Below are 26,297 nucleotides of genomic sequence, written 5' to 3'. Positions count from 1 at the left end.
CGAGCGCAGTAGCATAATTCCGGTGACGAGACATCGATGAGTGAGTTTGTTTGCACAAACCTCGCACCTGGGCAAGGTGGGTGAGTGAAGTTTTCTGGAAGGTGTGTTGTGCATTAGTGAGGCTGCTGTAGGTCGATCTCGCGTATCCTGACTAAGTATCGAGTAGCTTGTGGAGATCTTCGGTCGGCTTCTGTGTGAAGTGTGTGTGGATCCAGGTAGTTGGAATGCGCAGGTGCGCGGATGTGTCTGGATTGGTAGCAGACATCGTCTCTCTGGTAAGCTGTTTGGTGGTGCGGACTGTGACTAAACGAGGCCACCTCAAGCCACATTTTCTGAATGCGTATGTGCCGGGGCAACGCTGTATGTCGTCTCGTCCATGTGATAGGCACTCTGAAGTTTAGTAGCACGTGCACGTAGAGACTGACCGGAGTGTCGTAAGGTAGAAACCTTGACGCTTCATTCAGCGAGGATGTCCAAATTGACAGGGTTCGACAATTCTGTTCGTACCCGAGCCGCTGCATACACGGCAGTTGTTTCGTACAGCCTCTAGGCTCCATTGTGTATGTCTGAGCTTATTGTGCTTGCTTGCGTGCACACTCAATTCAACCCTTGGATCACAGATTTAGTAACATCACGTTCCACTCAGAAATCCATTTGTCATGGAGAACGAGTGTAGGATAGGACACGACTGAGGATTTTAGACACAGATGGCTTCCATTGCATAATGCTCAGGACAGTCTAGGTTCTTAAGTCAACGATGCCGCCGGTTGACTTACAGAGAGCACTGAGATTAGACTTCAAATACTACAGATACATCACGGCAGTCGTGCGGGGTAGTCCACTTCATCAAGCATGGCTCCGCATGCAAGGGGGTTGATAATCTATCTGTAGGTAAGCCAGTGGCTTGACCTTTGGGCTTTGGGCATTGCGAGGAGTGCATGCGAACGATTATGCCGCGTCGGCTCGCTGCGACGATCCTGGAGTTGCGCAACGTAGCATTGATCAGCTTGTATGCAGGCAGCTATATCCGGTCGCCGACTGATAGTCGTAGTGGTCTGAGGTTCTGTATCTGCGTTGTCTTCGTTCGGTGAACGTCATCGGGCGCGTGGGCGATTAGGATACACAGCGTCCCGAGGAACGACTCGCGTACATCAAGCGCATAGTGGCTGAGACGTATAGCTACCGGCCCTCGGTGTATTGTGTGAGCCCCGCGTACGCCGGATCAGGCGGCTTCAATGCACGTCGTCCACCTCCTCCAATAGGTACTCGACTGCTGACATCCAGCACCACTCTACAGTGCACACAAGAGCCCACTGCCGTATGATCAAATCTCACTACAGTGTCTGGCAAGTAGTTGACAAGCGGTAAGTGGATTCGCCACCAGATATCTAGGTCAATTGGGAGGAGTCAAAGCGTCGGGACCTTCTGGAGAATCGCCCCAAACAGCGAGGCCATTGTCGTTACCTGCATGTATGCGGTGTGTTGTATTGAGTCGAGGAGGACGCAAAGATGCCCAGTGGGTCCGGGACTTCAGCGACTTCCGGAAGGGATGTCCCTGCGATCATCGAACACTTCATGAACTTGACAGATCTTGGTAGCGGAGGCGGTGAGGCGGAGGGTTCCCCATGCGAGGTGCCGATAACCTGTCACTTTAGGTCCAAGGCGTGCGATGCCCAACCGTTGGGGGATATTTGTTGTTTTGGTGATGATCGACATTCGTGGTTCTCGGATCGCCAAGAGCGTTGTTGGCCCCACAGCATGGCAAGCATCGTGTTGTACATATGGAGGCACAACACACTCAAGTCAAGTTCGTCAAGACGCCTGGTAAATAATGTGGTGGCAAAGAGATCGACCTTATACATCGGGTGTTTGCGTCTAGTATGGCAGGCATGGACGTGGCAGCTGTGCTATTGCGGTAGCCGTATGTCAGATTGGTGACTGAACGACGGCGCTGTCAGGCCTCTGGAGCCGTCTCAGTGGTCGCAATGCACTGGCGTTGCTGCTAAGTCAAAGACAGGAAACAGGGCGTCGCGCAAGATTGGCTGGGCCGGATGCCGCCCAATTATCATGGTTGGGCCGATAGGGCGAGAATGAGGCGAGCGGCATCAGCGCATACAAGCCCAACTAGGGCCACCGCCGGCAAAGCCATCGGATACGATGCTGAGACTGCACCCGTGTACTTGTCTGTTTCAGAGAGGATTGTCTGATCTGAGGACAAGGCTGTCAGGGTGTATAAATCGTGCAGAGCCCGAGCTTACTTCGCAACAACAGCGCCTGAACATAGAGTGAACCTGGCTTGAACATCGTTTCCTGTCTCATCATTACTGTTCCCGGTCCGGAATATCATGATGGCAACCCCGAACTCATACTTCATTCCTGGTTATGGAATCTCGCGCGCCGTGATCCAGAACGAGATAAGATATCATTGCGGCCCTGATGCAATTGTCAGGCCATTCACGTTCCAAGTATGCCGTCCAGAGTAAGGAATGAAGGTGTAACAGGACGCTGACCGTGGATAGGGACGAGATGGCTTCCTGGTCTCGACTATTGGACCTCCATTGACAAAGGTGAGATCACCGACTACTCTTTGTACTCTTGGTACTGATTGTTGCAGGCGCAAATCGATGACCTGAAGATGTCATCTCGCGAATACGAAGAGAAGCAATCGCGCATAGCCGGTGAACACGATGTCTTTGTCAACGCGCCCATCCCTATCAACCAGAGGATACGGAGAAGTCAATGAACTGCCTGGTACCGTCAGCTGCGCTTGTGCTGTCCAATGTGGCAGCACAGCAACGCAGCAGCCAGTCTACCTCTTCTAAGATATACGTTTCATGCGAGTCCTTGAAAAAGCGTGCGAGTCGTCGATCCTCGACAGACGCAGTTCTCGCAATGTCTTCATTACTTGACTGGCACTATCGCCAGATACTGGCTTTTGATCATAGCACTGGCGTTATAGCAGCTCTGGGTGGTTCCGCATCGCAACCATCTCTGTATTTCGTTTTTCGCGTTGCAGGCGTATCCCGGCAATTTTGGGCGGGTGGTTTTCTTTTGGCAGGAGGCGACTGGCACCCACGGGCGGCGTGTAAATGATCGTCGTTGTTCAACAAGATGCGCGTCAGGGGCAGAAGCTTATCAGTATAGCTATTGTATGGAGATTCCGAATGCTACTGATCTGAATACCAGAGCTGAAACTTGTTGTGTCTTGTCGTTGATTTGCAGGGGCGCCTGAAAGTCAAGGGTGACTAAGCCAGACCACCGTAGTGGTAGCAAGCGAGCTTTTGTTCAAAGCGGGGCCCACGACTGTGCATTCACATCACGCGTTCAAGGAACGCAATGCCGCTTTCACGGGCCTCTTCTAAGCACGATGAGGTCCGCACTGTATCCCAAATATTGAGTGTCTTGCTTAGGTCTAGACACCTCAATCATGAACCAACGCTACCATGGTCCCAGAGTATCTAGGCGAGTACGAAGTTGGGCCAAACCTGGATCGACGCGATTGCGGCCGCTGAACTGCTGCGTACACCATGTAGCAGGAGATTCACATCTGAGTCTGAACGAACTCTGTACAATGATGTGACACCCGGGCACGCCTAGCGTTCGTGCCTGCTAGGTGTTCGTTACCTTGGCAGAAGGAACAACTCCGAAAACAACAGTCTCCTATATCGATGATGTCATTGGTTACAATCTTTGAGAAAGGTCTCAAAAAGGTCAATGGGGTGCACGAGGCATCGCCTTAGTGCATTTTGGAAAGTGTGGTCAGGACAGCATGTCCTGCGCCGGAGAAAAAGCACTCTTAGAGCTTCTGTCGTCGTGCCGGCAGCAGCCACAGAAACCTCGAGATCAGCATCACACCCATTCTACCTCTCGCGTATCGTCAGTCTAACTCCCGACATCACGTCAAGACAGTCTATAGGTATAGAAGCTAACAATAAGACCAGAACATGCCACGTAGATATCCAACCTTAAGGAGCTTCAAAGCTTTCCACATCTGGCCCAATCGCGGCGATCTCTCTGACGGCGATGAGTGCTGTATATGCTTCGACCCATATGACAACAATGCACATCAACCAGTGGGAGTTACTAGCAATAGCGAGTGCGATCACGTATTTGGACGCCAGTGCCTTGAGTCCTGGCTTGACAGCACCTGCCCCAACAAGAACACATGTCCAGTCTGTCGCCGAAAATGGTACACCAGAAGCTCGACAGGTCAGCCTTCCCCCAGGGACACAAACACTTCACAAGTGTTGGCTCTTCCCGCTCTGGCCGCAATTTCAAGACGCGACAATTCTGAATCGAGAACACTTCAGCGGAGTCCTTTAAGAAACTTGATTCATGCTCTCGATGATGTTAACGTCTCCCAGCATGTAGAGCAGCTACTTAGCAACATCGAAGCTCTCGAAGCTTTGGAGCGTGCAGGCGTACCACCTATCGATCGAGTGACCAGGACTAGCCTGCAACAAGGAGAAGCTCGCATACATTCGTTTCTGGAGAGGAACGCTACGACGATACAAGCCTCGACGGGCACTACTGTTCATCGCTCACAGCCTCGTACTGGTGCTCGGGGCATTATGGAGAGAGCCCCCAGACATCAGCCTGAGATGACCGCAGAGCTTGAACCTGGTGAGGATCCGTATTCGTTACTTGGCATCGCCATTCGAAGTAGCACATTTTCGTTGCCAGAGCTCCCGCTCGCCCGCCGGCGTTCGTCACAGCAGTCTGCTCTGTCGTCAGAGGATGCAGGCCCAACTTCCAACAGATCAGAATCTCCGTCTTCTTTGCGGACCACTGTTAGAAGTCAATCAAGTCGCGTAGTGTCCACAAATCCGCTACCACTACCAAACTCGCGAGCAGGACGACGTAACGCAGTACCTTTACAATCATCAAACCAAGCTCGAACGTACCGTGCGATCAATCTACCAGTTGCAGAGGAGCACCTATCTACGAGTGAGGCTCATAACAGTAATAGCGCGCGAGATAATGGACCACTCTACGATCCCCATGCCACGCTAGCTGATATTGCGGAGGCAGAGGGCAGTGTCTCATTACCCTCTTTCGCGAGCCCACCAGCTATTCAGACAATGGGAAGGACTATCGACAATCGACGCGTTGTTCACGATCTTAGCTACGGCATAGAAGAAGATCAAATTCCTCTGCTCAGATACCGAGCAAGCAGCACGCCATGGTTCGCGGACGACCCCCAACCGATTCATACATCCACGCAGCCCATAACAACACTTGCTGTTGTGCATAGGTCAACCAGGCACAGAAGCCAAGCAGTGGCAGCCTATGGGCCCCCGCGTGGGCACCCGCGTATGATTGGTATCACGATTTTGCGTGATCTAGTTACACGCAATCGCTCGAGATGACGCAGATGCACATGTGCAATCTTGTACCTCAAAACTGTACCGTCATCGGCTAAGACATACTATATGTTCAGCTGTCCTTAGATTGTAACATGGATGTTGGCAGAGGCTTGTCTTTGGAAGCTGTTATATCTGCAGGCATGCAAGCAAATCGATCATTATAATCATGATAATTAATGACGACCTTGTGTGTATCACCTTGCCGTATATTTTTGACCAATGAGAGTATGTTCTGATTTGTTAGCGTGTAAGATGAACCATGGTTAAGTAATTGTGGGACTGTGAACCCTTATAGAATTTAGCTTGAATATTTCCAGTGGATTAACTCTGTCTTTCATCATTGTTTCAAGCTCAACATCTCACAGTCTTTTCTTTCTCAATAAGCTCTACTGAAATCACACTCGAGGTTCAACTTAGCACATCGTTTGGTACTGGTTGAGTGGTACGGATCGTAGGGTCTCTATAACCATGTTCATCTTAGCAAGGTACTACAAAGCTGGCTTTTCAGTCACTCTCATGGTCCTGGTCTTCAAGATTAGCATCGTCAGCCATTACCATCAGCCACTATCAGCCACCATCATCGACAGTCCTCATGATTTGCGTGTCTACACAAGTCAGCGGCGTTTGGAAGATACAAGAAACGAAATACTTTAATGACAAGCACAACCTACACATATGCCACACAAAGCTTTATTGCCTTTCACACGGCCGCTGTGCCGTTCAACGCATCAGAAGAATGCCCCATCTGCCGAGAGACGTACGATCCCCAGAACGAAGAATGTGTGCGCATTACTGGTATCTCTGGATGCTCGCACACATTTGGTGTCGATTGTCTGAAGTTATTCTTGGAATCCAACCCAGAAGCACCAAAGATGTGTCCCATATGCCGCACACTATGGCTCCCCGGCGAACGAGACGAGAACCGCACCCACCTCACATACGAAGAGATGGCCGACCATATCAACCGCCAGATTATCAACCGCGAGGCGATAGATCTCCGGGCATCAGCGGTACTACAACAGGAGCGAGATGTGGCACGGCTAGTACGCGGTGTCTGGAGGCGCGAACAGGCAATGAAAGCCCGGAATACTGCACTCGCGGCGCGCGAAAAGGCGATGGCTGCTCGCGAAGCTTGGTTACAGGCGCAAGAGAAGAGGATACAGTACCTTGCCGGTCTCTTTGTAGGTCAGTACGATGAAGTCGCGCGTATTTTGGAAAAAGAAATAGCTGGGATGCAGGCAGCACATGTATCAAGTTCGAGAGCAAACTACAGTCTGCTTAATTAGTTCACCAACTTTTTCTATCCCAGCCCATGTAGCCATAAACAGATATTTGATGACAAGTGAACGTCTCTGCGGGTTTCGCGTTCATCCGTTCGACATTGAGTGTTGCTTGAAGCCAACTCGGGCGGTAAAGTAGGGATGGTGGCTTTTGCTTCGAATAGTTGAAAGAACAGAGTGAAACATCCCACGGAATATCCATCCACGGAATATCCATCCACGGCATATCCATCCACGGCATCCATCCACGGCGTATCCGTCCACCGTATCCTCACTTTCCGACTTATCGTACGAGACTTACATGCTCGCTCTGGCATGCGCTTTGCAGCTCGACCAGGATCTGCCATGACTTGTTACACTGGGCGCATAAGCATCTCGCTACGATTGCCGTATACTTCTCAGATTCCCATGTCTATCGCTTCCGTTCACGCCACGTGGACACACTGTCACTGGTAGACTTATTTGATCCACATGGCTTGCTCTTCCCCTCATCACCAAGCCTACGTCTCCTCGTCGATGATATGATGCCAGGCTGTGGCTTGGTGCATGCCGATCGGCTGCTCCGAATACGATCTATGGCTGTAAAGAGTAAAGTGTCACGTATAAGCATTTAACCGAGTTTGTAGCGCAGTTAGCGGCGCATTAGAGCAGCTCTTAGCATCGCGGGGTGTGCGACGATGGCTTTGATGGGAAGGCGATGCCGAAGCGTCATTCACCGTAATCTTGGGGAACCTTAGGTTGAAGGAATCGGGGTATCGTGCCGTGGGATGTATATCCGTCTTGAAGGTTGCGGCCTATGATGCCGACACAGACGTCACAGTGTGAAGGGATGTTACTCAGCCCCGCTAGTGCATATCCCATGGAATCTCGATGCTTCGATTAATTCAGCCGCATTTTCGATTTTGGCTCGCGATCCTGGCTGTGCTGAATCGCAACGACATCATGTCACGCCGTTTCTTCTCCACGTGCCAGAGGAGCTGCGACCGCTCCTCTGGGTGCCGCGGAAGCTTCCGCAGGCTCGGATTCGACGCGCTTGCGATCCCAGCTGACCTCTAGACTGTACCGCTAGGGCCTGCCGGGCCCATAGCAAAACGTTTCTCGTCTGTCGCGGATCAAGGGTTGCACGATCGGTCGTGCGTCATGTCATGCATTAGCCTGTGATGCGAACGAGGCAACCGCCACGAATCAGTTGCATCAATGAATGACTGTGGTGATATAGCACAAGCAGAACATACAGCAACATCTGATGAGAACACGTATGTACGATTGTGAAAGTAATGTAAATTGCTAGAGTGGGAAGAATGAAACGGGAAAAAAGGAAAAAAGATGCTAGATGCGAAAGTAATACATGACTTGCTAGGAGATCCTTGTCTGAGCTCTTGCCGATGTCATGCTTTGCACACGTTTTCCACTTGCATCGTGTCGCGTTGCCTGTCAAGAGAAGAGGCGGGCCAAGCGACCCCAATTGGGCTAGAAGTATTTGAACGAAATCAGACCAACACCAGCGCTAAAATTGACCGCTATGTAGCGTTATCAAGAACCAGAAAAAAAGTGTATACTTTTCAAAAGTGTGACCAGCACAAAGCAGGGAAAAGAGGGGAAGGGTCGGGAGATCCCGAGAGACGCACACCAAATAATTGGTGTCGAGAAAGCGTCCCCCCACAAGGCATTGCTGTCTTGGGTAAATTGATAAAGCAAAAGAGTACCCGAATTTGTCGCACGGTATACTGGGAAGCCGCAGGTAGAAAGCCATGCTGTGTCGATGACGCGTAACGTAAGATGAGATGGGTATCGAGTAGGAGATGCGTGGCGCCTTGAGGCTGAATGCCCGAATGCAGTAGTGCAAATCGCGGAAGGACGTAGATCGGTCGTGGTGTTTATCGGCGCATGAGCGTTTGCTGGACCTGAGCGAGCGATGGATCCTCTGCAAGCCACTTGCCCTGAGCAGCGTCCTGGTTGCGCAGTGTGCTTTCGACGTAGGTATCTGTAATAGCGAGGAGCTCCTTGTAATTGATCAGTGACTGTAGTACAGGCAATGGTGACGATCAAAGAACTGTAGGTTCGCTTGACGCAGGGGTCTTTGACGTACATTACGTAGCGTGCTATCCACTTGCTGTAGCGCTGCGATGTGACTTGCGTTCGGGGGTTGGCTTCGCAGAATGCTGTGCCGCGAGTTCATCCACCTTAGACCCGCGTGCGCCCTCAGATATGCTCGCTGACACTGGAATCGTCGTACCGCAGCGTCTGTGATGATACTGTGCTCTGACGTCAGCCTCTACATGCAAAAAAAGGCGTTCTATACCCGCTGATGTCATACGTGACGGCTTGGTACGCGGCGTACAGTACAGAAGGAGTAAATGCTATTTGGCAGGTACACTCACGTCTTCAATTGCTGCTTCTCGCGTTCAGGGTCCCCAGTAGATGCCCCTGTGCTAGCGGAAAACGGCGTCTGGAGGATAGTTTGAGCTTCGCTGGCGCATGATCGAAGGAGCGAGTATCCTTCGAGGTAGTACTCTTCCGCGGTCGGTGTTGCGCGCAGCTGACTTAGGTAGTGCTGGAGATTGCGGAAGTCGGTCATGATCTCTGCTACTCGCATAGCTCGGGCATCGTTCACTGCGAAAAGCTCATTAGTACAGGCTCTCCTCATGAGCAAGCAAATGGTCACCAAGAGGCCTTGGTTAGCCCGCAAGTAGGGGAACGTACGACCGTCAGACATGTTGACTACAAAGTTGGACAGAGTCGTCGAAGCAGATCCTGATATTGGCGATGTTGAGTGTGGTTCGAAACAGGACCGAGTTGTTGCGGTGAGACCTGGCCGCTGTGATGAAGATCAACAGAGGCGTGGCGAACGTTATATAACAGAACTCGACTGGGCGTTCGTAGGAAGGATGGTGCACTGCAAGGCTTGATGATAGTGAGGGCTGCTCCCGCCGCTACGTCTTGCCGAGTGTCCACATTTGGATCCTGAGTAGTGTCCAGCTGGCATTAGCTGGTAAAGCTGGACCACTCAGCATTGCGAGGATGCTAACGAGCTCCGATGGGGTGTAAGAGTAGTACTGAAACTGAGGCTGCATGAGAAAACTACCATGCAGGAACCATAGGAAAAACCGTCCTAATCTGTGAGCCCCATTACCATCGCAGCTGGAGTGTACATGTTCGTCAGTGCTGCGCTGGGCATTTCAGCAGCGGTATGGCCAGCCACCAAAACACTAGGCCATATTTGGTCAAGCCTCACGGCCTCATCCGGTCAAGCTGCGTGCTTCAGCCGCACCAGCATCATTGATTGGCTCATACTTATAATTAGCGGTGCGGCATTCGCGTGCTCTTTGCTGAGTGAACCTGAAGAGGGCGCCGGGTAGGGCAACCTGAGCCTCTCCACAACGCTCTTAGGGCCGTGGTCGCAGCAAGCGGTATCAGCCACAGAACGGCTGTGCTGGCAACTCCGGCCAGTTGCATGACGTCGATAGGCCGTTCCTGAATTGTCGCAGGGCAGGGCAGCTGGAGCCTACAAAGATTGCTGTCATTACAATATGGCGAAAGGATCCTACAAACCATGTGGAGCCGGGGGCTGAACTCCCAAGCTCTTTCAGTTCGGTTCCACTTTCCAGTTCACTCGTGCGCTTATGCAGGTTTGTGAGTCTAAGTCTTAGATTCATGGTGCTTCTGTAGCACTTCTCGTGTCTGAGAGGTCGTTGCATGCTATTAGGAGCTCGTCATGGTCTCGTGTTTGCGCCTACCTCAGCGACCCACCGCCTTTCAGCCCTGAGGCATCATCCCTTCAATGGTCCATCAATCCTTGTCAGCGATTGATTGCAGTCGCTCATCGATTTCCTCCTCGGTGAGCGCCCTGAATGCGGGATCGGTGCCCTCTTGGCCATTGAGCTTAGGTCCACCGACGATGCCGACCTCCAGCTCTCCCTTCTTGAAATCGACAGACAGGACTGTGCTCAGCGCAGTGATAGCAAGCTCGACGACCTCCTCCCAGTTGCCCTCTGCGTGCTCCTTGTTCTTCAATTTCTTCTCGAGAAAGTTGAGTGCCTCTTGCGTCTTCGGTCCCGATGCAGTTGCCTTGTACCCGACGTAGTATCCTGCTGGGTCGCACTTGTACAGTTGAGGGCCAAACTCTGAATCTAACGAGATAAGCGTTGTGGCAACACCGAGCGGCCGCATGTAAGCCTACACCAGAATCAGTATCGAAGTTCCATTGCCTGTCTTGTTTGAGTCCTTGCTTACCCTCTGTGTGTAGACCTGGCTGATGTTGGCTATCCTCTTGGCGAGGACGTCGCAGGGCATCTCGTAGCCGTACTTGTAGCGAAACTCGGCAGCTTCACCTCGCGCTCTGCTCACGGAGGCTCGTGCATCGGCGATGGAGCCTGTCATGACGCAGCCAACTGACGGCGACAGCCTGAAGATGTGGGAGACGGAGGAGGGTTCGATGAGCTTGTCCTACACCTGGTTGTTAGCTTTGTTGCTGCCTCTGATTGACGGTATAACATACGGGGACCTTCTTCTGAGAGATGACTACTGCGCAGTCCTTGCCCCTCACTCCCAAGGATGTGATGTTCGCCGCCGTAATTGCCTTGAATGCATACTCTGTGAGACCGCTCCGTTAGCGGGGGTCCGTGGAAGGAAGCTCTCAAGCTGCAGCGCGGGACATGCTAGCGAGAGGGCTACGGCGGGGTTCGTACCAACTTGGTAGAGGCGACCTTGGTCAGAGAAGATGGTGATGTGTCTATCGTAGCCTGCGCTTCCTGTATGACGAGGGTAGCTGTTAGCATGTGCAATGAACCACACGAGCTTGGAGGGACAGCGACAACGCACCAGACATGATGGCGGCGGATGTATTTGTACGGTTGGGTGGGTCAGCTTCGTTTGCAGCTCGTGGAGGCGGTCGTGAGCTTTAGCGGCGCTGGTGGTGATGGCAGGCGAGATGTCGTGGTCTATCGGTGCTGGACGCGCCTTCCACTGGTGGCCTGGAAGGAGCAAGCTCGGGATCGCCAGCGCACTGGCCACCTGCCATTTTCCAGCTCCAAAATCTCTGTTCACGTCTCCCATTCGACACTCGAGTATTGACATACACGCTGATTGAGCTGATTCGGATTTGAGCGATGGGTCGAGTCTCCGCGTAATTGTAATCTGACTACTCATATTCCACTTCTGATCATGGCAACGAGGATTCCTGCCTGGCGAAGACTTGGCCTCGCTCTACAGAGTGAGGCCCAATCCGGAGTCGCCGTTACTGATCCCATTACATCGCAAGGGGGCGAAAGTCAGCCTGCAACGATACCTGATGCAGCAAAAGGCATTCAAACGCACTCTGAGCCTTCCATCGAGCCTGCCCAAAATGGCAAATCGTCAAAGCTTGGCAAAAGGAAACATGAACATGAGACCGCGGAGGCCAGCATACCGACACCATCGAAAAGAACCCGGATAGCACCAGTGGACAGCCAAACTTATGACGACTCAGCTGATAATGCGTCTGCCGTTGCGCAAGACGGCCATGCCATACCAGATAGTATCACGGAGGAGACTCCTGCAACCGCACCTGCCACAGGAGACCCAAACTACCGCCAGGGGAAGAAGAAGAAGCCGAAGTTGACTCCGAGAGACCGGAAAAAGTTGGTAGCACAAACGGCGGCTGCAACTTCACCCGCCGAAGCTGTGCCTGTAAGAACAAGAGCAACTTTACTTGCCTCTACGGAGATCGACCACTCTCCTGTGCCCTTGATCTCAACACCTCAAAAGCATCAGCCTATCCTTCGAGACCGCAGCAAAGATTCGTCAGGCTCACCACCACGGACTGATCGGCGAAAGTCGGTGGCATTTACTCCAGACACAAAACGACTGGACGGCGATAGCGGGCAGACTTGGTTCAAGAAGTGGGCTGCAGAGCAGAAGGGAGAAGAACTCGAAGCCCTACCGCAGCCTAGCTTCACTTCGGCGCCAGCAACCACCAAGGAGCTTAAAGAAGTTACGAAGGCAGAGAGACAGGAGAAGAAGAAAGAGAAGAAGGACAGAGCAGCAGCAAACGAGAAGGAAGCAGCGGCTTTTGCAGCGAGTGCCGCAGCCAAGGACGACGAAGCAGCTGCACAGCCAGTCTTAGGATCACCGAAACCTTCAAATCAGTCTGCGACCGCGGCGAAGGGTAAGAAGAAAGATCCTTCCGTTTACACTACCTATCTCACTCAGTATTACAACGACCGCGTCAACTGGAAGTTTAATAAAGCGAAGCAAAACGACGTCGTAGACAACGCACTGAACATCTTTCGCATTCCAGACGAGCATTCGGACGCACTACTTGAGTATATCAAGGGTTTGAAGGGCGCTGGTGTCATCGATCGACTGAGGGAGAGGACTCTGGCAGCCATCAAGGAGTTGGATGCAGAAGACGCCAAAGCACCGTCAGACATGGACCAAGAAGCTCAAAAAACTGCTAAGGAGGCGGCTCTGCAAGAACGCGTCACAAAAGAGAAGAAGCGCAGGAAGGTTGAAGGTGATATCGAGAGCTTAGCGCAGCACCCCAACGGCGATGCATACATTCGCCGAATGCGCCGCAGCCGAGCAGAAGCACTTTTGTCAGCACTTGGTCGTACGGCACCAATCTTGCCCGCTCCCAAGCCAACGACGAGCATCAATCCCGCAGTTCAGCTTCTGCCTGTGCAGAGGGCCCGCAAGAGTAAGCGCCGAACCGATATCTCGAGCGACGAGAGCAGCTCGGACAGCAGCAGCGACGAGAGCTCAAGTGAAGAGTCAGAGCCTGAAACCGAAGCCGACGACAGCTCAAGCTCAAGTTCTGACAGTGATGGGTCTGATGGAAGCGACAGCGACAGCGACAGCGCTGAGGACAGCGATTAGGATCCTCTTTACTGCTTCAAATTGTACAACACAGGCATATCCTGTCTTCGTTTCTCCGGATGATAGTGATTTGATAAAGGCAGTTCTAGGTTCGATCACCCTTTAGTGGCAATCAACTCGTACTCTAACAGGACATCTACTCATGTGTCCCGTAGGGTACTGTTCAAGTCTAAGATTCATATTTAGTCCGCTACTCTTCTTCACAAATCAACGAGCTTTGCGAAGCTACGCCTCGAGTAGACGAAGGGTATTCAGCGGTAAACAATATGACACTCAGATTTGCACTTGTGTGTACCATGAACATGTTATCTCACTTATAGCAAGAATATACCGTCTGTAAGATGCAGTAGCGTCGGTCCAGCGGTGGCAAAACGGGCATCAGCTCGGCTTCCCCGCAGCCATCCCACCCAGTCTTCACCAACAAACATGACATCGAAACCGCAAAAGGAAACACTAGCCAGAGTGCAAGCACGCACGTCGCTTCTGTCTCTCCCAATAGAACTTATCGAACAAGTTGCCTCTTACCTTACTCTTCCAAGCTTCCGCGCACTTCGCCTCACAGCCTCGCGCTACCACCATCAAACCGACCACTTGTTCAGGCAGCGCTTCTTCACAACTCAACATCTACGATGGACAAAAACGTCGCTTCAGCGCCTCACCGAAATATCTACGTATCAGCCCCTGGGTAGCAGTTGCCGGCACCTCATCATAGACGCTACGCCACACCACGCTCTCCTATTGTGGAAGATGGGCCGTCGCAGCTTAGACCCAGGACTCATGGCTCCTGTTGCCATCGACGAGGACGACATTAGATTATTCAAGCTGACCGAGGATTACGAGGCGTTGCAGCATAAAGCAGAAGAGGCGGCGAAGTGGTTTAATGAGACACGTTTTGATGTCAAGTGCCTCGTCACCGTATTCGCCCATCTCACCTCACTTGATCGCATCACTTTCGCTTACCAGGGTATGGAAGCTTTGTGTTCGGTGTTTGGGCATAGATACTGCGAGTCTTCTCAGCACGAGATGAGTCGTCCGTTCATCTCCACTTTATCTGCGCTTGCCACGTCAGAGGTCAAGGTCAGACATATCGCGGTCCACGATGAGGACAGGTACGGCGCTATTAGTATCGGGCGTCTTGAATCTCTTGCGCCTTCTCTACGGTATTTTGACGTGGCCTTTGAGAACCTGGAGACACTGCAACTGAATCTCAGAGACTGGAGAAGTCCTGATGCCGGTTTTGAAATCGAGCAGACCCGAGCACCATTCATCGTGCGCTTCTTGGCAAAGTGTAAGAACGTGAGGACACTAGAGTTGAGCTGTTATAGCGCGCTTGAAGACGATCTCTTTGGAGTCGTGGCGCGAACATGCCGATTTATAAAGCTTGAGAAGTGCAACTTGGACTCCTTCCGGATCACCCACGTCAACGACTTGATCGAATTCTTAATGCCCTGTTCAGACTCGCTGAAGCAGTTGAAGCTTCAGAAGATCATGATCGCAAATCCGCAGGCTACGTGGGCTGATGTGCTGACCACCCTTGCGGAGTCAAACTCTTGTCTCGCAAGTCTGCAATCATTCTCGGTATACTTATTGTACTTGCAGCGGGATACGAACTCGATCAAACGCGTAGTGTTCCATGACTGGTCTCGCTCGGCACTCTCGTTATCTGTAGAAGGAAAAGACTGGCGGGTTGACCTGAGAAGCCGCGGATCTCAATACGCAGAGCACAATGCACTGGGGATGTGGGAAGCAAGTGCAACGCTATATCCCTTCATATATCAGCCTCCGGTTTACGTATAATCGGGCGGCGCTACAACATACCATAGCGACATACCTCGCGACAGAATCTTGCCCTGTTCCTGTTCCTCGCACATCTCTCTTCATAATGGAGTGACCACTTCAATATGGCCTCTACAAATTCGGAATCGCTCATCTTCAGCAGAACACAAAAGTTTAGACACACATCAGATTGATATCAGGGAAAGGGGGCAGAGATGGCCCTTACTACAGGTCTGCGTCGGAGACCGCGCCCTACGGTACAGGTCCCGACCGGGAATCCTTCTCGGAAGCCCCAAATCAGGCAGTAGTTGGCTCTTTACTTTTGGACCAGCCTATCTTGGTTAATGTATTCAATTTTCGAAAAGAGTTGCATGTAGGATGATAATCCTTGATGCCTTGACCGTGTTTCAGCGCTTTCCCAGTTTTCTCCTCGCCAGCTAAGGGCTATTTACTTATCAACATCACCTGTGCATCGTATTCGGTACCGGAAGCCATATGTTTGATCGGTGATTCTCCATGTATAAGACTACAAATTGTTGGTAGGCATGTGACAGCTGTGCCATGATGTCAAGCATGACCTTTTAATTGATGGACATGACTAGATCAACGGTTCTGCATACCAAGATACTCAGCCTCGTTCCTGAATGTATTTCCCGACGTTCGGTAGGATTTTAACAAGCATGGAGCTTGCGGTGATTTGTTTCGACGGGCGCTAGGCTTGTAGCTGGGCTTGGCTGACAAGCCGCGAAATGTTCCGCTTGTTACCGTGGTAGGTTTGGAAGAAGATTGCTTCTCGGCCTAGTAAAAGTGGCGGTACCGGGCTTGTGTCATACATTTGGTTCAGCAAGCACACGCTTTGCAAGATGTTTTCTAGCAACAAGTTGAGTTGTGAAGTGTCTGACTGCCTAAGTGGTGTTGCAGAAGGCTGCGCTAAGCCTTACACTTGCCGAATGTCTAGCGCCCAATGTGTGTTAGTCTATTCACCGGGACAATAGGAGGGAGCTAGAGCGTTTCAGGTCTCACCGCAATGCAGGTCCCACCGCGATTCCGCAGACCACATGTACCTTGGCACGCTCTGCGTCCGCCGAAGTCGACTTCGCATCACCACACTGACTGCTGGGCATGCCGTTCTACACAGCGGAGGATTTGCCGCCAAGAACCAAGGCGCCATGTGGATTTCCTAGAATTAAGTGTGGGCCAGTCTAGAAAGGGACTCTAATTGGGATTAATCTGGGTAAGCTTGGCTGTGTAGCCTTGTTGGCAGCGACCGTATTGATTGTGTGGGACGGTCTCCAAAAGAGCATTATAAAGACCTCAGATTGTCCAGCGATAGCATCATCATCAGCAGTTCAAAGCGTTCTTTACAGTTCCTCTACATTCTTTCAACAGTCACTCTTTCAGACCACCTTCGCTTCCTGCACGCATCTTCCAAAATGAAGGCCTCCACCATCTTTGCTGCTATCGCAGCTTTCATTCCTGCCGTCATGGCTTGCAACGGTCACACCGGTGGAGTTCCTAAGGCTGTTGGCACAAAGACCAACAAGGCTGTCATCGAGGTTAAGGCCGGCCAGGTCTTCGACGGCCAGTGGTACAGGTACGACCGCGGCAGCGGTGCTTGCGGTGGTCAGGGTGAGGGAGGTAAGCTATCAACACCGGCTCTACTGTCTTGATACATTGCTCACAAGCCATAGACTACAAGGACGCCGTCTTCTACCTCCACGAGGGCGCCACTCTCCGCAACGTCATCATCGGAAAGAACCAGGCCGAGGGTGTCCACTGCAACGGTGCCTGCAGGCTTGAGTTTGTCTGGTGGGAGGACGTCTGCGAGGACGCTCTCTCCATTAAGAACGACAAGGCCGGTTCGCATTCCTGGGTCATCGGTGGTGGTGCTTACCACGGCTCGGACAAGATCATCCAGCACAACGGCTGCGGTACCGTCAACATCATCAACTTCTACGTTGAGGACTACGGCAAGCTTTACAGGTCTTGCGGAAACGTGAGTGAAACATTCCCAAACTCGTTCACAGTCCACTGACCTCGACTTCAGTGCTCCAAGCAGTGCAAGCGCGGCGTCTACATCGAGGGTGTCACTGCTAAGAAGGGTGGTGAGCTTGCTGGCATCAACGCGAACTACAAGGATACCGCTGTCCTCAAGAACGTCTGCTCCGACGCAAAGACCAAGTGCCAGATGTACAACGGCTGTGCTGGTGGCTGCGAGCCCAAGAAGGCCGGTGTCTGCTCTGGTTAAGCTGGCTCAGCTTTCGAGTGGAGGTCAGCTCTAGGCTCTCTTCGCTGCAGAATTTGGTGGTCTTGAATGCAATCGTGGGCTGATTGCAGAATTGGTCATCTCAAAATGTACATATGTTCGCCCTTTTTGTATATAGCTTTCATGTCTTGCATCTTTGTAAGCATGTCCATCTCAAATTCATCTTCTTGATGCCAGGCTTCAGACTTACCATCGCTTGAAGCATTGACTAAACTGCCTTGATTACATAGACCAAAGACATGGTCAATGCCAACGACTGTCTATATAAGCCTAATTATAGCCATTGCAGGGTGATTACGTAGGAACTGTATAATTACTGAGGAACTTCTCTGCTATTACTGAAGTAGACACTCGCATTGTGAAATCTGACTTGCTGTTGTCAGGGTCTACGCAGATTACCAACAATTGTAATTGAATGGTCTTACCTACGCCGTGCTACAACTGCAAGGCCACATCTGATGCTGCACGGATTTTGCTGTGCGTAGCTCGTTACAAGATTGTTTGTCAAATTCACGCAACATCAATTGTGGACTGCGTTCCTGCATACGCTAAGAATTCTTGATAAGTTTGTCGTTATCGACAGCGGTGAGAGATCGCGACTGCACTCATTCCCAAACCAGGTTACACAACGTTAGCGCGTGTTTTGTTTTAGGCTGCCCCCTGCCAATTTCTTTTCGCGCCCAATCATCTTCCTTTGCTGGCTGAATAATCTTGTTTCAGTGTGAACTTCCATTACGCTCGCTGCTCGTTACAAAGTGACAAGTCACTGCTACTGTCAACGACGCCTTCACCTTGAGTGCTGGGTTCAATAATCACTTCCACCGCAATTTAAACGCTTAAGAGACTTTTGCCACCTTCCGCTGACAACAAACGACCCTTTTCCTTCCCTAGTCCAGCCAAACAACCACCGAACCACGAATCGCTACACAATGAAAGAGGAGCGTTTCCAGTTTGTCCTGTCGGAGAGTGAGTGCGGTTTTTACCGGCACATCCGCGAACTGGAAGAAGAGTATCCGATCGAGTGCCCTATGGTTTTTAGTAGCAAACACGCCAGACTGTCCGTACTCCGCTTCATGAAGATCCAATCTTGCAACTGACCAAGGCGCAGTAATAAAGCAGTCAAACTGAACTTTGAGATTGAGGGTCATAAGGCTATGAGCTTCGATATCTCCGGATCGAAGCTTCTTTTCGGATGTGCGTCTTCAAGTGTCAAATTTGTACAAACGATCCTGAACTCTAAAGAGGACGACATTGAGGGAGAAGAGCCGATCGCTGCAGTTGACGTCTCTACGACACAGGAAAGCGAAACCTTTAGCGCCGAAGGTGCATCTCACACAACGGATGCTGACGGAACAGATCTCACATCCCTCTTCATCGCTGCTAGGTCAAGAGCCTGGAGTGTTGACAAGCAAGAGCTAGTCCCGTCGTGCGTGGAAGTTGTCAGCTTTCATGTGGCGCAGCATACTCTCAGTCCTGAACAACATGAAGACCTGAGAATTCGTTTCCCAGATGTTATACTCGTCTCCGATCCTGAAGAAACCAAACGTCAATTCTCTGCTGACCAGGCTCTACGACAGAACTTCACTCCAGAGATCACATTGAACGTGTCATTGCCTACCCCAACGGCATCAACAGCCTTCGATACATATTACACAACCGTCGCAGAGGTGATGCCCACTATGTTGACACCTACTGCTCCGTCGCCATCAAGCGTTGTCAGTACTGATACGAACCCGTCATCCATCAGTTTCAAATCGCTCAACAAGTCAGTGATCCTGCGCATTGCAGGGCGCATTGGCTTGGACCTCTCCGGCTCAGTCGATGAAATACTCGACATTTGGTCACAATGGCAGCACCAAGATGAAGTAAGACCTTTCAGCGCTGTGCGAGGACACGTGATTGAGCAGTTCTACGACAATCTCGTCAAGCTGTACATCCTTGCGCACCGCAATGAAGAGCGCGACCTATGCTTTGCGATATTGCTCAGATTCCAGAGCACAAACTACCAATACAGAAACAAACTACCAAATCTCGCGACTGCCGTTCTTGCATTTCAATATCTACCGGAAAAAAGCGGCCTCTGCTGCTGGATTGCAAGGCTGTTTGCTTTCCTGTGGACAACTCACCAATATGAGAGTCGCGAACAACTCCTCTCCTCTTTTCCGTCCGTTGACGAACACGCTTTTGGAATATTCTCTTATGTCACTTTGGACGTTAGAGACAAGTTCACTAAAGGTCACAACACTGCTGTGCTTGATGGCTGGTGTGGAATGCATGAACACAAGACCGGTGACGCGGAAGCAGCCATGTGCGACAAGGCGCGTAGCAAATTGAAGTCCCAGTTCGCAAAGATCAGAAAGCAGGAAAACGAAGACGCGTACAATGAAGCTAAGGAAGTAGTGGTAAGCTACGAGAAAGATGCGCAGCCTCAGTCGTGCAGTGTAGAAGCTCCGACCAAAGACACCAAGAGGAAAGCGGACAAGTCTTCCGTCCAAGCGAATAGCCCAAACAAGAGGCCTCGTGGGAGGGGTAGCGCCAGAAGAGGTTCAAGTTGAACATTGATCTCGCTAGTCGAGGGTAAGACATGAGAGAGCGCAGCAGTCTAAGGTATATCAGTTTGATTGCAGGCCAAGGAACCTTATGGGAAGAGACTAGGGGAGGGACAGCAATCTTGTCATAGGGTGGCAGCATACGTCGTCGCGAACGACGGTCTTTTTCTACAACAGTATATGATAAACGCAATATCGATATGTGGTTACCTTCCTCTACACCGCCTCAATACAATCTCTTCAATGATTGAAACTCTATGCAGCCCAAACTTCCTGTGAAAGAACTCTAAACAAAAGAAGAACAAACACCAAATGAGCTCTCGCTGATGGACGTAGTAAACACAGTCGAGTAGGGCTATGCAAGTAGGAGAAGCTACAAATGGCACGATGCTCGAGAGTTCAAGTTGAAAGACTGGTTGTTGAACGCCCTAGACGCCGATCCATTCGCCTACACATCATGGTGCGGTTGAAGACGCCGACGTGCGAACCTTCAGGGACAAAGGAATTCCAAAAGTCGATCCCGGTCTACACCCTGACTTTACATCCAAATAGAAAATGATGACAACCAGGTACGGGTCTTTGACGCCGTTTTAGTAGGTGGGGCGACCGGCGGGGGACGTTTCTCTGGTTCCCATCGCTTGCTTGCCGCATTGCGTGCGAGGGTAAATGAAAGGCTACCAGGTACCCTGGCAACTGCAGCACTAATTTGGGCCTGCCATTCATCAACCACCATGCAGGGTCCACCGCCACGACATCGTCAACTCACACTCTTTGCCATCACAACGAGGTCAACACATCACCGAGTCGTCGCTCCATCAACGCCGCCGACGTTTGTGGGGCGCCCCCTATAGCCAAGATCACAGACCTTCCCGTGTTCCGGGCCGTGCTCAGTCAAACTCGCGATGGCGCCGCGGATTTTCTAGCGTCCCAGAAGGTCAACGCTCAGCAAAGGAAAAGACTTGCGTGCTGACGGGACAACACTCCATTGTGGGCGGGGTGGAACACATTAGGCGTTCAGGCGTGGGTGGTGCTGATTCGCTGCAAAGCCTCCGCGATGTATTGATTCTGGATGTGCTGCAAGGCTGACTGCGTCGCACGTGGACGGCGTCCCTCAGCCCTAAGGCTAGACGCTTAGTCTTATTGATGGCGGTGCGCATCCTCAGAGACCCCAGTTTCACATTTCCTCCTTTACGCTTTACGCTCCTGTCGCAATGGCGACCGTCTCTGTTGTGGGCATCGCCGGCGATGCGCTTCAGCGAAATGATAGTGTTGCCGACATCACCAAGGACAAGCACATCCAGATTTCGATCACCCCGATTGAGGACGATGGGATCAGTGGCGCGGAAAAACTTAGTGTCGACAGCCTGAACTCAGATTCATCGCGGCAGAATATCGAGAGTCAGGTTGCGCGACTGCGAGAGGAAATTGCCGTCGCGAACAATGTTTTGGAGCTGTGCATCCGTGAGGCTGTCACGGCCAGCACCACACTCGAGAAGAAAAAGCTTCAGGAACGCACCAATGCCGCTTACACCGCGTGGGCGGCGAAAGAAGTGATTCTGAATGACTTGCTGGTATGCACAGTTATCTGCTGTCCCATCAACGTACTAAGCCAGCGTAGAATTCCATGCAAGATTCGGATGACAGCTCGACATACAGCTCTTCCACCACCCAAAGTAGAAAACTGAGCATCCAACCCTATCCCTCTAACAAAATGCACATACGCAAAAGTTCGCAAGTGCCTCCAGAAGTGTCGGCGTCAGCGACTGCGTTCATGAAACAAATTGGCTGGGTAAGCCCGGCATCGCTCATCCAGTATCTCAACAGCGGCATCGACGTCAATGCCATGGGGCAGTTTCCTGGCTATCCGCAACACCCAATAACCCCACTAATGGCCATTATCCGTTCTCCATTTGTATCCGAGTCGACAGAAATCATCGAGCTCCTCCTCGAACAAGACGCCGACCCATGCATCCGTGACAGCCAGGGCCTCTCCGCCTTCGCCCACGCCATCTACACGCGCCGCAAAGACGCCATCCGGCTTTTCATCCGCACGCTGCTCGCCTACGAGCGCGCTGGTCACCCCACCGGCGCCGCCTCCCTGATTGTCGACACCACCTGGACCGGCGCCAAGCACCTCGAGTGGGACGCCGCCGCGGCCATCATCTCCCACGACCATGACACCCTCACCACTCTCCTGGCTTCTCCCGACTCCCACACCACCCTCACGCTCACAGCGTGTCTCCCTCTCGCCCTTCTCTTCGACAACAACCCTGCCATCACCGCCCTTCTAGCTTACGGCCTCTGCCCCTCGACACCCTTCCGCCGCACCCCACCCCACCCAAGCCGCCCCTTCACAAGCCCTATCTCTCTCGCAATTCACACCGGCTCGCTCGCCCACACCCAAACGCTTCTCTTTCACGACCTGGCCACTTCTCCTCGCCGTAGCCGCACCTGGTATGCGCAGCTCTTCGCGGCCCTCCCCGGACCGACCCCGGACCCCGACCTCACAGCCTTTATCCTCGATAACGTGCCGCTCGTCGAGGCGCTGGATCGCGCGATCCGCTGCGAGGACCGCGCTTGGATTCACCGCATTGTGCTGCGCACGGTTGGGCTGCTGCTGCTGTCGGAGCCAGATGTGACAGGCGCGCGCGGGCTGGCGGCGGAGGCGTTCGCGGGGCTGTTCGATCGTGCGTGGAAGCTGGGGTTGTGCGATAAGGTGGTGCTGGCTAGGGAGGTGGTGAAGCTTGTGGAGGGGCAAGGAGGGAGAGACTTCACGTTTGTGGCGTGTGGTGGCGGGTTAGGAGTCTCGGTGCGGATGGTGGATTGGCTGCTCATTGCTGCCGCAGGGCAAGAGTGATATTCGAGGGCATATTGGAGCACGAGGGAAAATCTTGTTTGAGCGGGGCGTTGGACGGTGGCGTGTTTGGGCGTGTCTACCTGGTCATGTTCGGTGTACATAGGATGGATGGGCTATGTTTATATGTACTCTAATTTAATTCACAACACCACCCACATTTCATACTGTTCCCTGCGCCTCTTGATCCTTCCGTTTGAACACTGTACGCTCCACGATGAAGTTCCATTCTCAACCCGCATGCCTGCTCAACAGAGCGTGTCGAACGCTGTGCTTTCTCATGTCTAAAAATTGACTTTAGCAGCACAAGAGCGAATCTCAAATTTAGCTTTGGTCTTCCCTGAAGTACTGCCCATCATCGGTCGAAACGGAACAGACAACTGTACCATTCTGACTGACGCACTCCGCACTCATGTGTAACCAGAAAAATGCCATTGGTGCTGATCCAACATGACGTCGTTGCCCAGTTGCATCGTGGCATCCTGAATTGGATCGGTTCCATATACCGCAGAGCCTTGGTACGAGTTCCAATTCGCTTCGAACAGCCCATCACCAACGCTATCGATCCCAGCGGGGCGCAGAGTCGAGAGATCTTCATCGGTGACCATCTCGTTCCACATTCTCCACCCTTGCCACCCACCGGGTGCTTCTTCATCGACCTCCATGAAAGCCTCTTTGACTGCGTCAGTCACGAGATGTGACATGGTAGGCTTGGTAGCCTGCCATTCGTCCGGTGACATCGGTGGATTGCGTCCTTGCAAAGATTGACCAGCAGTGACAGATTGTTTCTCGATGTTCAACTGGAGTGATGGGGGAGATTTAGTGTGTCGTGCTGTGTCTAACGGCTCCATGGTCAATTTGAACAAGCTCTGGGACAATGCGTCAAAGATGTCGCGATATTTGACAGCTCCAGGCCATTTCTCGCCAAAGATAGTTAGGATTTGAGAGCAGCTCTGGGTTGCCTCAATGACTTCGTACGAGAAGAGCTTACGATCTCGCCATATGCAGTAGACAAGCGTCAGACCAGCCACAAAACAAGAGTGTAAAGAAATCATGGTGTACGTCAAGGTCTTATTTTGACTCAGCCGCTTGTAAGTGTTGCAGACACTAGCAGCAGAGTGCGCGCAAGTGACAAAGCGCTCGTCCGAAGTTTCAAGTGTGGGAAGAAAGATAGTGAAGAGGAACAAGACCGCCTTGTGATACTGCCTAGAAATCCGCTTGTCAGCCCGCACTGCGATCTCGTGTGTTGAAGAGTGAACTTACACGCCATAGAAGTCACGCGCGTCAAGATAAGCGTTCTCTGGATCATACATCCATGTACTCTTGTTGTCGTTTTTGGGTGTTTGGGGGTAACTAGCCAACCAATCGTCAAGATCCTTCCTCATCATGGACATTTTGCTGTCAAGCTTGATTCGCTCCTCGGAAGTACCACCAACTACGTCTTTGTCCACGCGGAATACTGTTTTTTGAATCCGTGATTGGATCCGATCCAACTTGATTATGTGTATGAACGGCTGTACATTGGACCACTGTCTTCCGTTGGTATCGTATTCATCCCGATGAGTCAATGTCCAAAACTCAGGACTAGCACTGGGAAACTTCGGTTGGTTAGCAGACATCTTTTCAAACGTTCGAGCAATATACCTCTACGCTGATGTCTCGGTCCGCAATTGCAAACGATCGACCGAGTACGATGCTGATCACTCTGTCGAGGCAATAACATGACCAAAAGGCTCGCCGTCGAATTTCAGTATCTCTCGCATATGCAGTAGAGCCTGGTACGCTTCTGTTTCTGTGCAGGCCCATTTCGATACAGACTGATGTAGCATATCGAACCTGAGACCATGCTCCTGCACCATAGGGAGATCTTTGACCGTGGACTGCCAGAAGGATGAGGAATTGCACAGTCGCGAGGTCATGCTGCTTCAGAATGTGATCCATGGGTTCGGTTGCGGCCGATAACTGAACCTAGTCCACCTTAGCTCCTGGTTACGTGACGTGCTCTTCATGATCTTACCTCATCGTCAACGCCGCATGGCTTTTTGGTAACGGCCAAAAAGCGAGCCGTGATAGCATAGATCAGATGCAATAAACTGCGTTGCGTGATTGAAAGAAACCCGGGGCGATACTGTCCATCAAACAGTTTTTCGAATACAGCACGATCTAGCAAAGGCCAGCGAGGATGGATTCGCTCGAAGAAGAAATCAAATAGCATACGCGCCTGAGTTTGATTTGGCAGAGCAGACGTAGGGGCATCAGGCTCGAGAAGGGCTGACGAAAGATATCGTGGTGCCGGCGGTGTTGATGCCGGAGACTTCTGTGTAGGTGTAGCCAAATCAGCTGGTTGAGTGCTCGGTCTACGGTAGATGGAAGACTGAATGGCATGAGCAATGATAGCTCCGGAGCTGGATCCAACATAGTACGGTTCGTGATTGGTATCGGTAGTACCCGAGGCACACAAAGAAAGGTAAGCGACTCCGTTCACCAGCGAGGTACCATCATCGGAATCAATCTCTTCTGAGTTTGAACCAGCTTGTGATCCACGATGTGAGCCTCTCCGAGCTTGAGAAACCGGGTGGGATGCAGCGACAGCTACCACCGGAGATTGCTGGGCTACTTCTGATGCGCCATCAAGATGATCCGTAGCGTGATCAGGCAGTCGAGCTTCAAGGAACGCAATGCGCTCCTCCAAAGCGCTGATATATCTACAAAAGGTCAGGAAAACGCACCGACTGTGTAGGATCAGAAATGGGGATGGGGTTTCTAACAAAGCTTTGCCACCAGGGTACTGTGGACGCGCTATCCTCTCATACGTGCAGGCTTGTTTTACTCTATCGCAAGCTTGACAGCTGGGCCGTGCACCATCACACTGTGCAGACTTGAATTAGAGGACGGCCATGGCTAGATGGGGCGCGTATCTATGGTCCGGTTCAATGGGACTTACTCTTTGTTTTCTCCTCTTGCATCTTTTGCAGGCTAGAGCAATACGAGACTTACGATTCGCAGCGCTTTGACCGCCCTCAATAGTAGCACTCGAGGATGCTATGGGCGTGGGCGCTGGCGGAGCCTGCTGTTCGTAGTTGTGCGGATGGTTCTCAACGCTTGGTTGCAACATGACGAGTTTGGCAGCTGTGTGATGTCGGCAGTGCTGTTGCCGCAGAGCTACAAGAAACGGTCACTCGCAGATCAACTGCAGCTAGGTTCTGCTCGGCAGCTGCCATCCGATGTACCCCAAGAGAAAGATACTGACATCTGCGTGGCCAATGGTCCATCATCCAGAGTCTGGGGACCACGTCCGAAATAGGCGGGAAGGTGGGGATGAGATTGCGAGTGGGCTCGGCGCCAAATCCT

The 26,297-nt window shown here is 51.8% G+C and overlaps 11 protein-coding genes across 11 annotated transcripts; 8 read left to right on the top strand and 3 right to left on the bottom strand.

Moving 5' to 3' along the window:
• Positions 1-2,348: 2,348 nt before the first annotated feature.
• Positions 2,349-2,743, top strand: C7974DRAFT_414485 (uncharacterized protein; the record flags this gene model as incomplete). Its single annotated transcript, XM_046143803.1, has 3 exons — positions 2,349-2,465; positions 2,520-2,567; positions 2,615-2,743. The coding sequence occupies 3 exons, from the start codon at positions 2,349-2,351 to the stop codon at positions 2,741-2,743; spliced, it is 294 nt and encodes a 97-aa protein (XP_045995169.1).
• A 560-nt stretch (positions 2,744-3,303) lies between these two features.
• C7974DRAFT_397141 (uncharacterized protein) lies at positions 3,304-5,629 on the top strand. Its single transcript, XM_046142157.1, has 2 exons — positions 3,304-3,876; positions 3,942-5,629. The coding sequence occupies exons 1-2, from the start codon at positions 3,715-3,717 to the stop codon at positions 5,367-5,369; spliced, it is 1,590 nt and encodes a 529-aa protein (XP_045995168.1). The 5' UTR covers positions 3,304-3,714; the 3' UTR covers positions 5,370-5,629.
• Positions 5,630-5,809: 180 nt separating this feature from the next.
• On the top strand, positions 5,810-6,652 carry C7974DRAFT_456486 (uncharacterized protein; the record flags this gene model as incomplete). The annotated part of the gene is made up of 1 exon (XM_046146014.1): positions 5,810-6,652. Exon 1 carries the CDS (start codon positions 6,020-6,022, stop codon positions 6,650-6,652), a length of 633 nt encoding a protein of 210 aa, XP_045995167.1. The 5' UTR covers positions 5,810-6,019.
• Positions 6,653-8,109: 1,457 nt separating this feature from the next.
• On the bottom strand, positions 8,110-9,654 carry C7974DRAFT_210968 (uncharacterized protein). The gene is made up of 4 exons (XM_046136968.1): positions 9,350-9,654; positions 9,028-9,259; positions 8,736-8,901; positions 8,110-8,649 (listed from the first exon to the last, which is right to left on the bottom strand). Exons 1-4 carry the CDS (start codon positions 9,360-9,362, stop codon positions 8,524-8,526), a joined length of 537 nt encoding a protein of 178 aa, XP_045995166.1. The 5' UTR covers positions 9,363-9,654; the 3' UTR covers positions 8,110-8,523.
• A 781-nt stretch (positions 9,655-10,435) lies between these two features.
• C7974DRAFT_414483 (nucleophile aminohydrolase) lies at positions 10,436-11,474 on the bottom strand (the record flags this gene model as incomplete). The annotated part of the gene is made up of 5 exons (XM_046143802.1): positions 10,436-10,822; positions 10,880-11,092; positions 11,145-11,239; positions 11,335-11,397; positions 11,468-11,474. The coding sequence occupies 5 exons, from the start codon at positions 11,472-11,474 to the stop codon at positions 10,436-10,438; spliced, it is 765 nt and encodes a 254-aa protein (XP_045995165.1).
• Positions 11,475-11,809: 335 nt separating this feature from the next.
• On the top strand, positions 11,810-13,501 carry C7974DRAFT_314628 (uncharacterized protein; the record flags this gene model as incomplete). Its single annotated transcript, XM_046138466.1, has 1 exon — positions 11,810-13,501. One exon carries the CDS (start codon positions 11,810-11,812, stop codon positions 13,499-13,501), a length of 1,692 nt encoding a protein of 563 aa, XP_045995164.1.
• A 213-nt stretch (positions 13,502-13,714) lies between these two features.
• On the top strand, positions 13,715-15,743 carry C7974DRAFT_210866 (uncharacterized protein). Its single transcript, XM_046136967.1, has one exon. The coding sequence runs from the start codon at positions 13,928-13,930 to the stop codon at positions 15,296-15,298; it is 1,371 nt and encodes a 456-aa protein (XP_045995163.1). The 5' UTR covers positions 13,715-13,927; the 3' UTR covers positions 15,299-15,743.
• Positions 15,744-16,613: 870 nt separating this feature from the next.
• C7974DRAFT_361721 (pectate lyase-like protein) lies at positions 16,614-17,654 on the top strand. Its single transcript, XM_046139720.1, has 3 exons — positions 16,614-16,915; positions 16,969-17,273; positions 17,325-17,654. The coding sequence occupies exons 1-3, from the start codon at positions 16,711-16,713 to the stop codon at positions 17,523-17,525; spliced, it is 711 nt and encodes a 236-aa protein (XP_045995162.1). The 5' UTR covers positions 16,614-16,710; the 3' UTR covers positions 17,526-17,654.
• A 610-nt stretch (positions 17,655-18,264) lies between these two features.
• C7974DRAFT_473247 (uncharacterized protein) lies at positions 18,265-20,297 on the top strand. The gene is made up of 2 exons (XM_046146558.1): positions 18,265-18,600; positions 18,652-20,297. The coding sequence occupies exons 1-2, from the start codon at positions 18,473-18,475 to the stop codon at positions 20,096-20,098; spliced, it is 1,575 nt and encodes a 524-aa protein (XP_045995161.1). The 5' UTR covers positions 18,265-18,472; the 3' UTR covers positions 20,099-20,297.
• Positions 20,298-20,845: 548 nt separating this feature from the next.
• On the top strand, positions 20,846-23,073 carry C7974DRAFT_397130 (uncharacterized protein). The gene is made up of 2 exons (XM_046142156.1): positions 20,846-21,663; positions 21,711-23,073. The coding sequence occupies exons 1-2, from the start codon at positions 21,304-21,306 to the stop codon at positions 22,947-22,949; spliced, it is 1,599 nt and encodes a 532-aa protein (XP_045995160.1). The 5' UTR covers positions 20,846-21,303; the 3' UTR covers positions 22,950-23,073.
• On the bottom strand, positions 23,074-26,242 carry C7974DRAFT_397128 (fungal-specific transcription factor domain-containing protein). The gene is made up of 6 exons (XM_046142155.1): positions 25,891-26,242; positions 25,715-25,815; positions 24,964-25,651; positions 24,591-24,914; positions 24,210-24,544; positions 23,074-24,152 (listed from the first exon to the last, which is right to left on the bottom strand). The coding sequence occupies exons 1-6, from the start codon at positions 26,059-26,061 to the stop codon at positions 23,357-23,359; spliced, it is 2,415 nt and encodes an 804-aa protein (XP_045995159.1). The 5' UTR covers positions 26,062-26,242; the 3' UTR covers positions 23,074-23,356.
• Positions 26,243-26,297: the final 55 nt, after the last annotated feature.

Source organism: Boeremia exigua (assembly GCF_020726555.1).
Source record: "Boeremia exigua strain MPI-SDFR-AT-0100 chromosome Unknown C7974scaffold_8, whole genome shotgun sequence".
NCBI lineage: Eukaryota > Fungi > Ascomycota > Dothideomycetes > Pleosporales > Didymellaceae > Boeremia > Boeremia exigua.
This window is presented reverse-complemented; position numbering and strand designations above follow the sequence as displayed.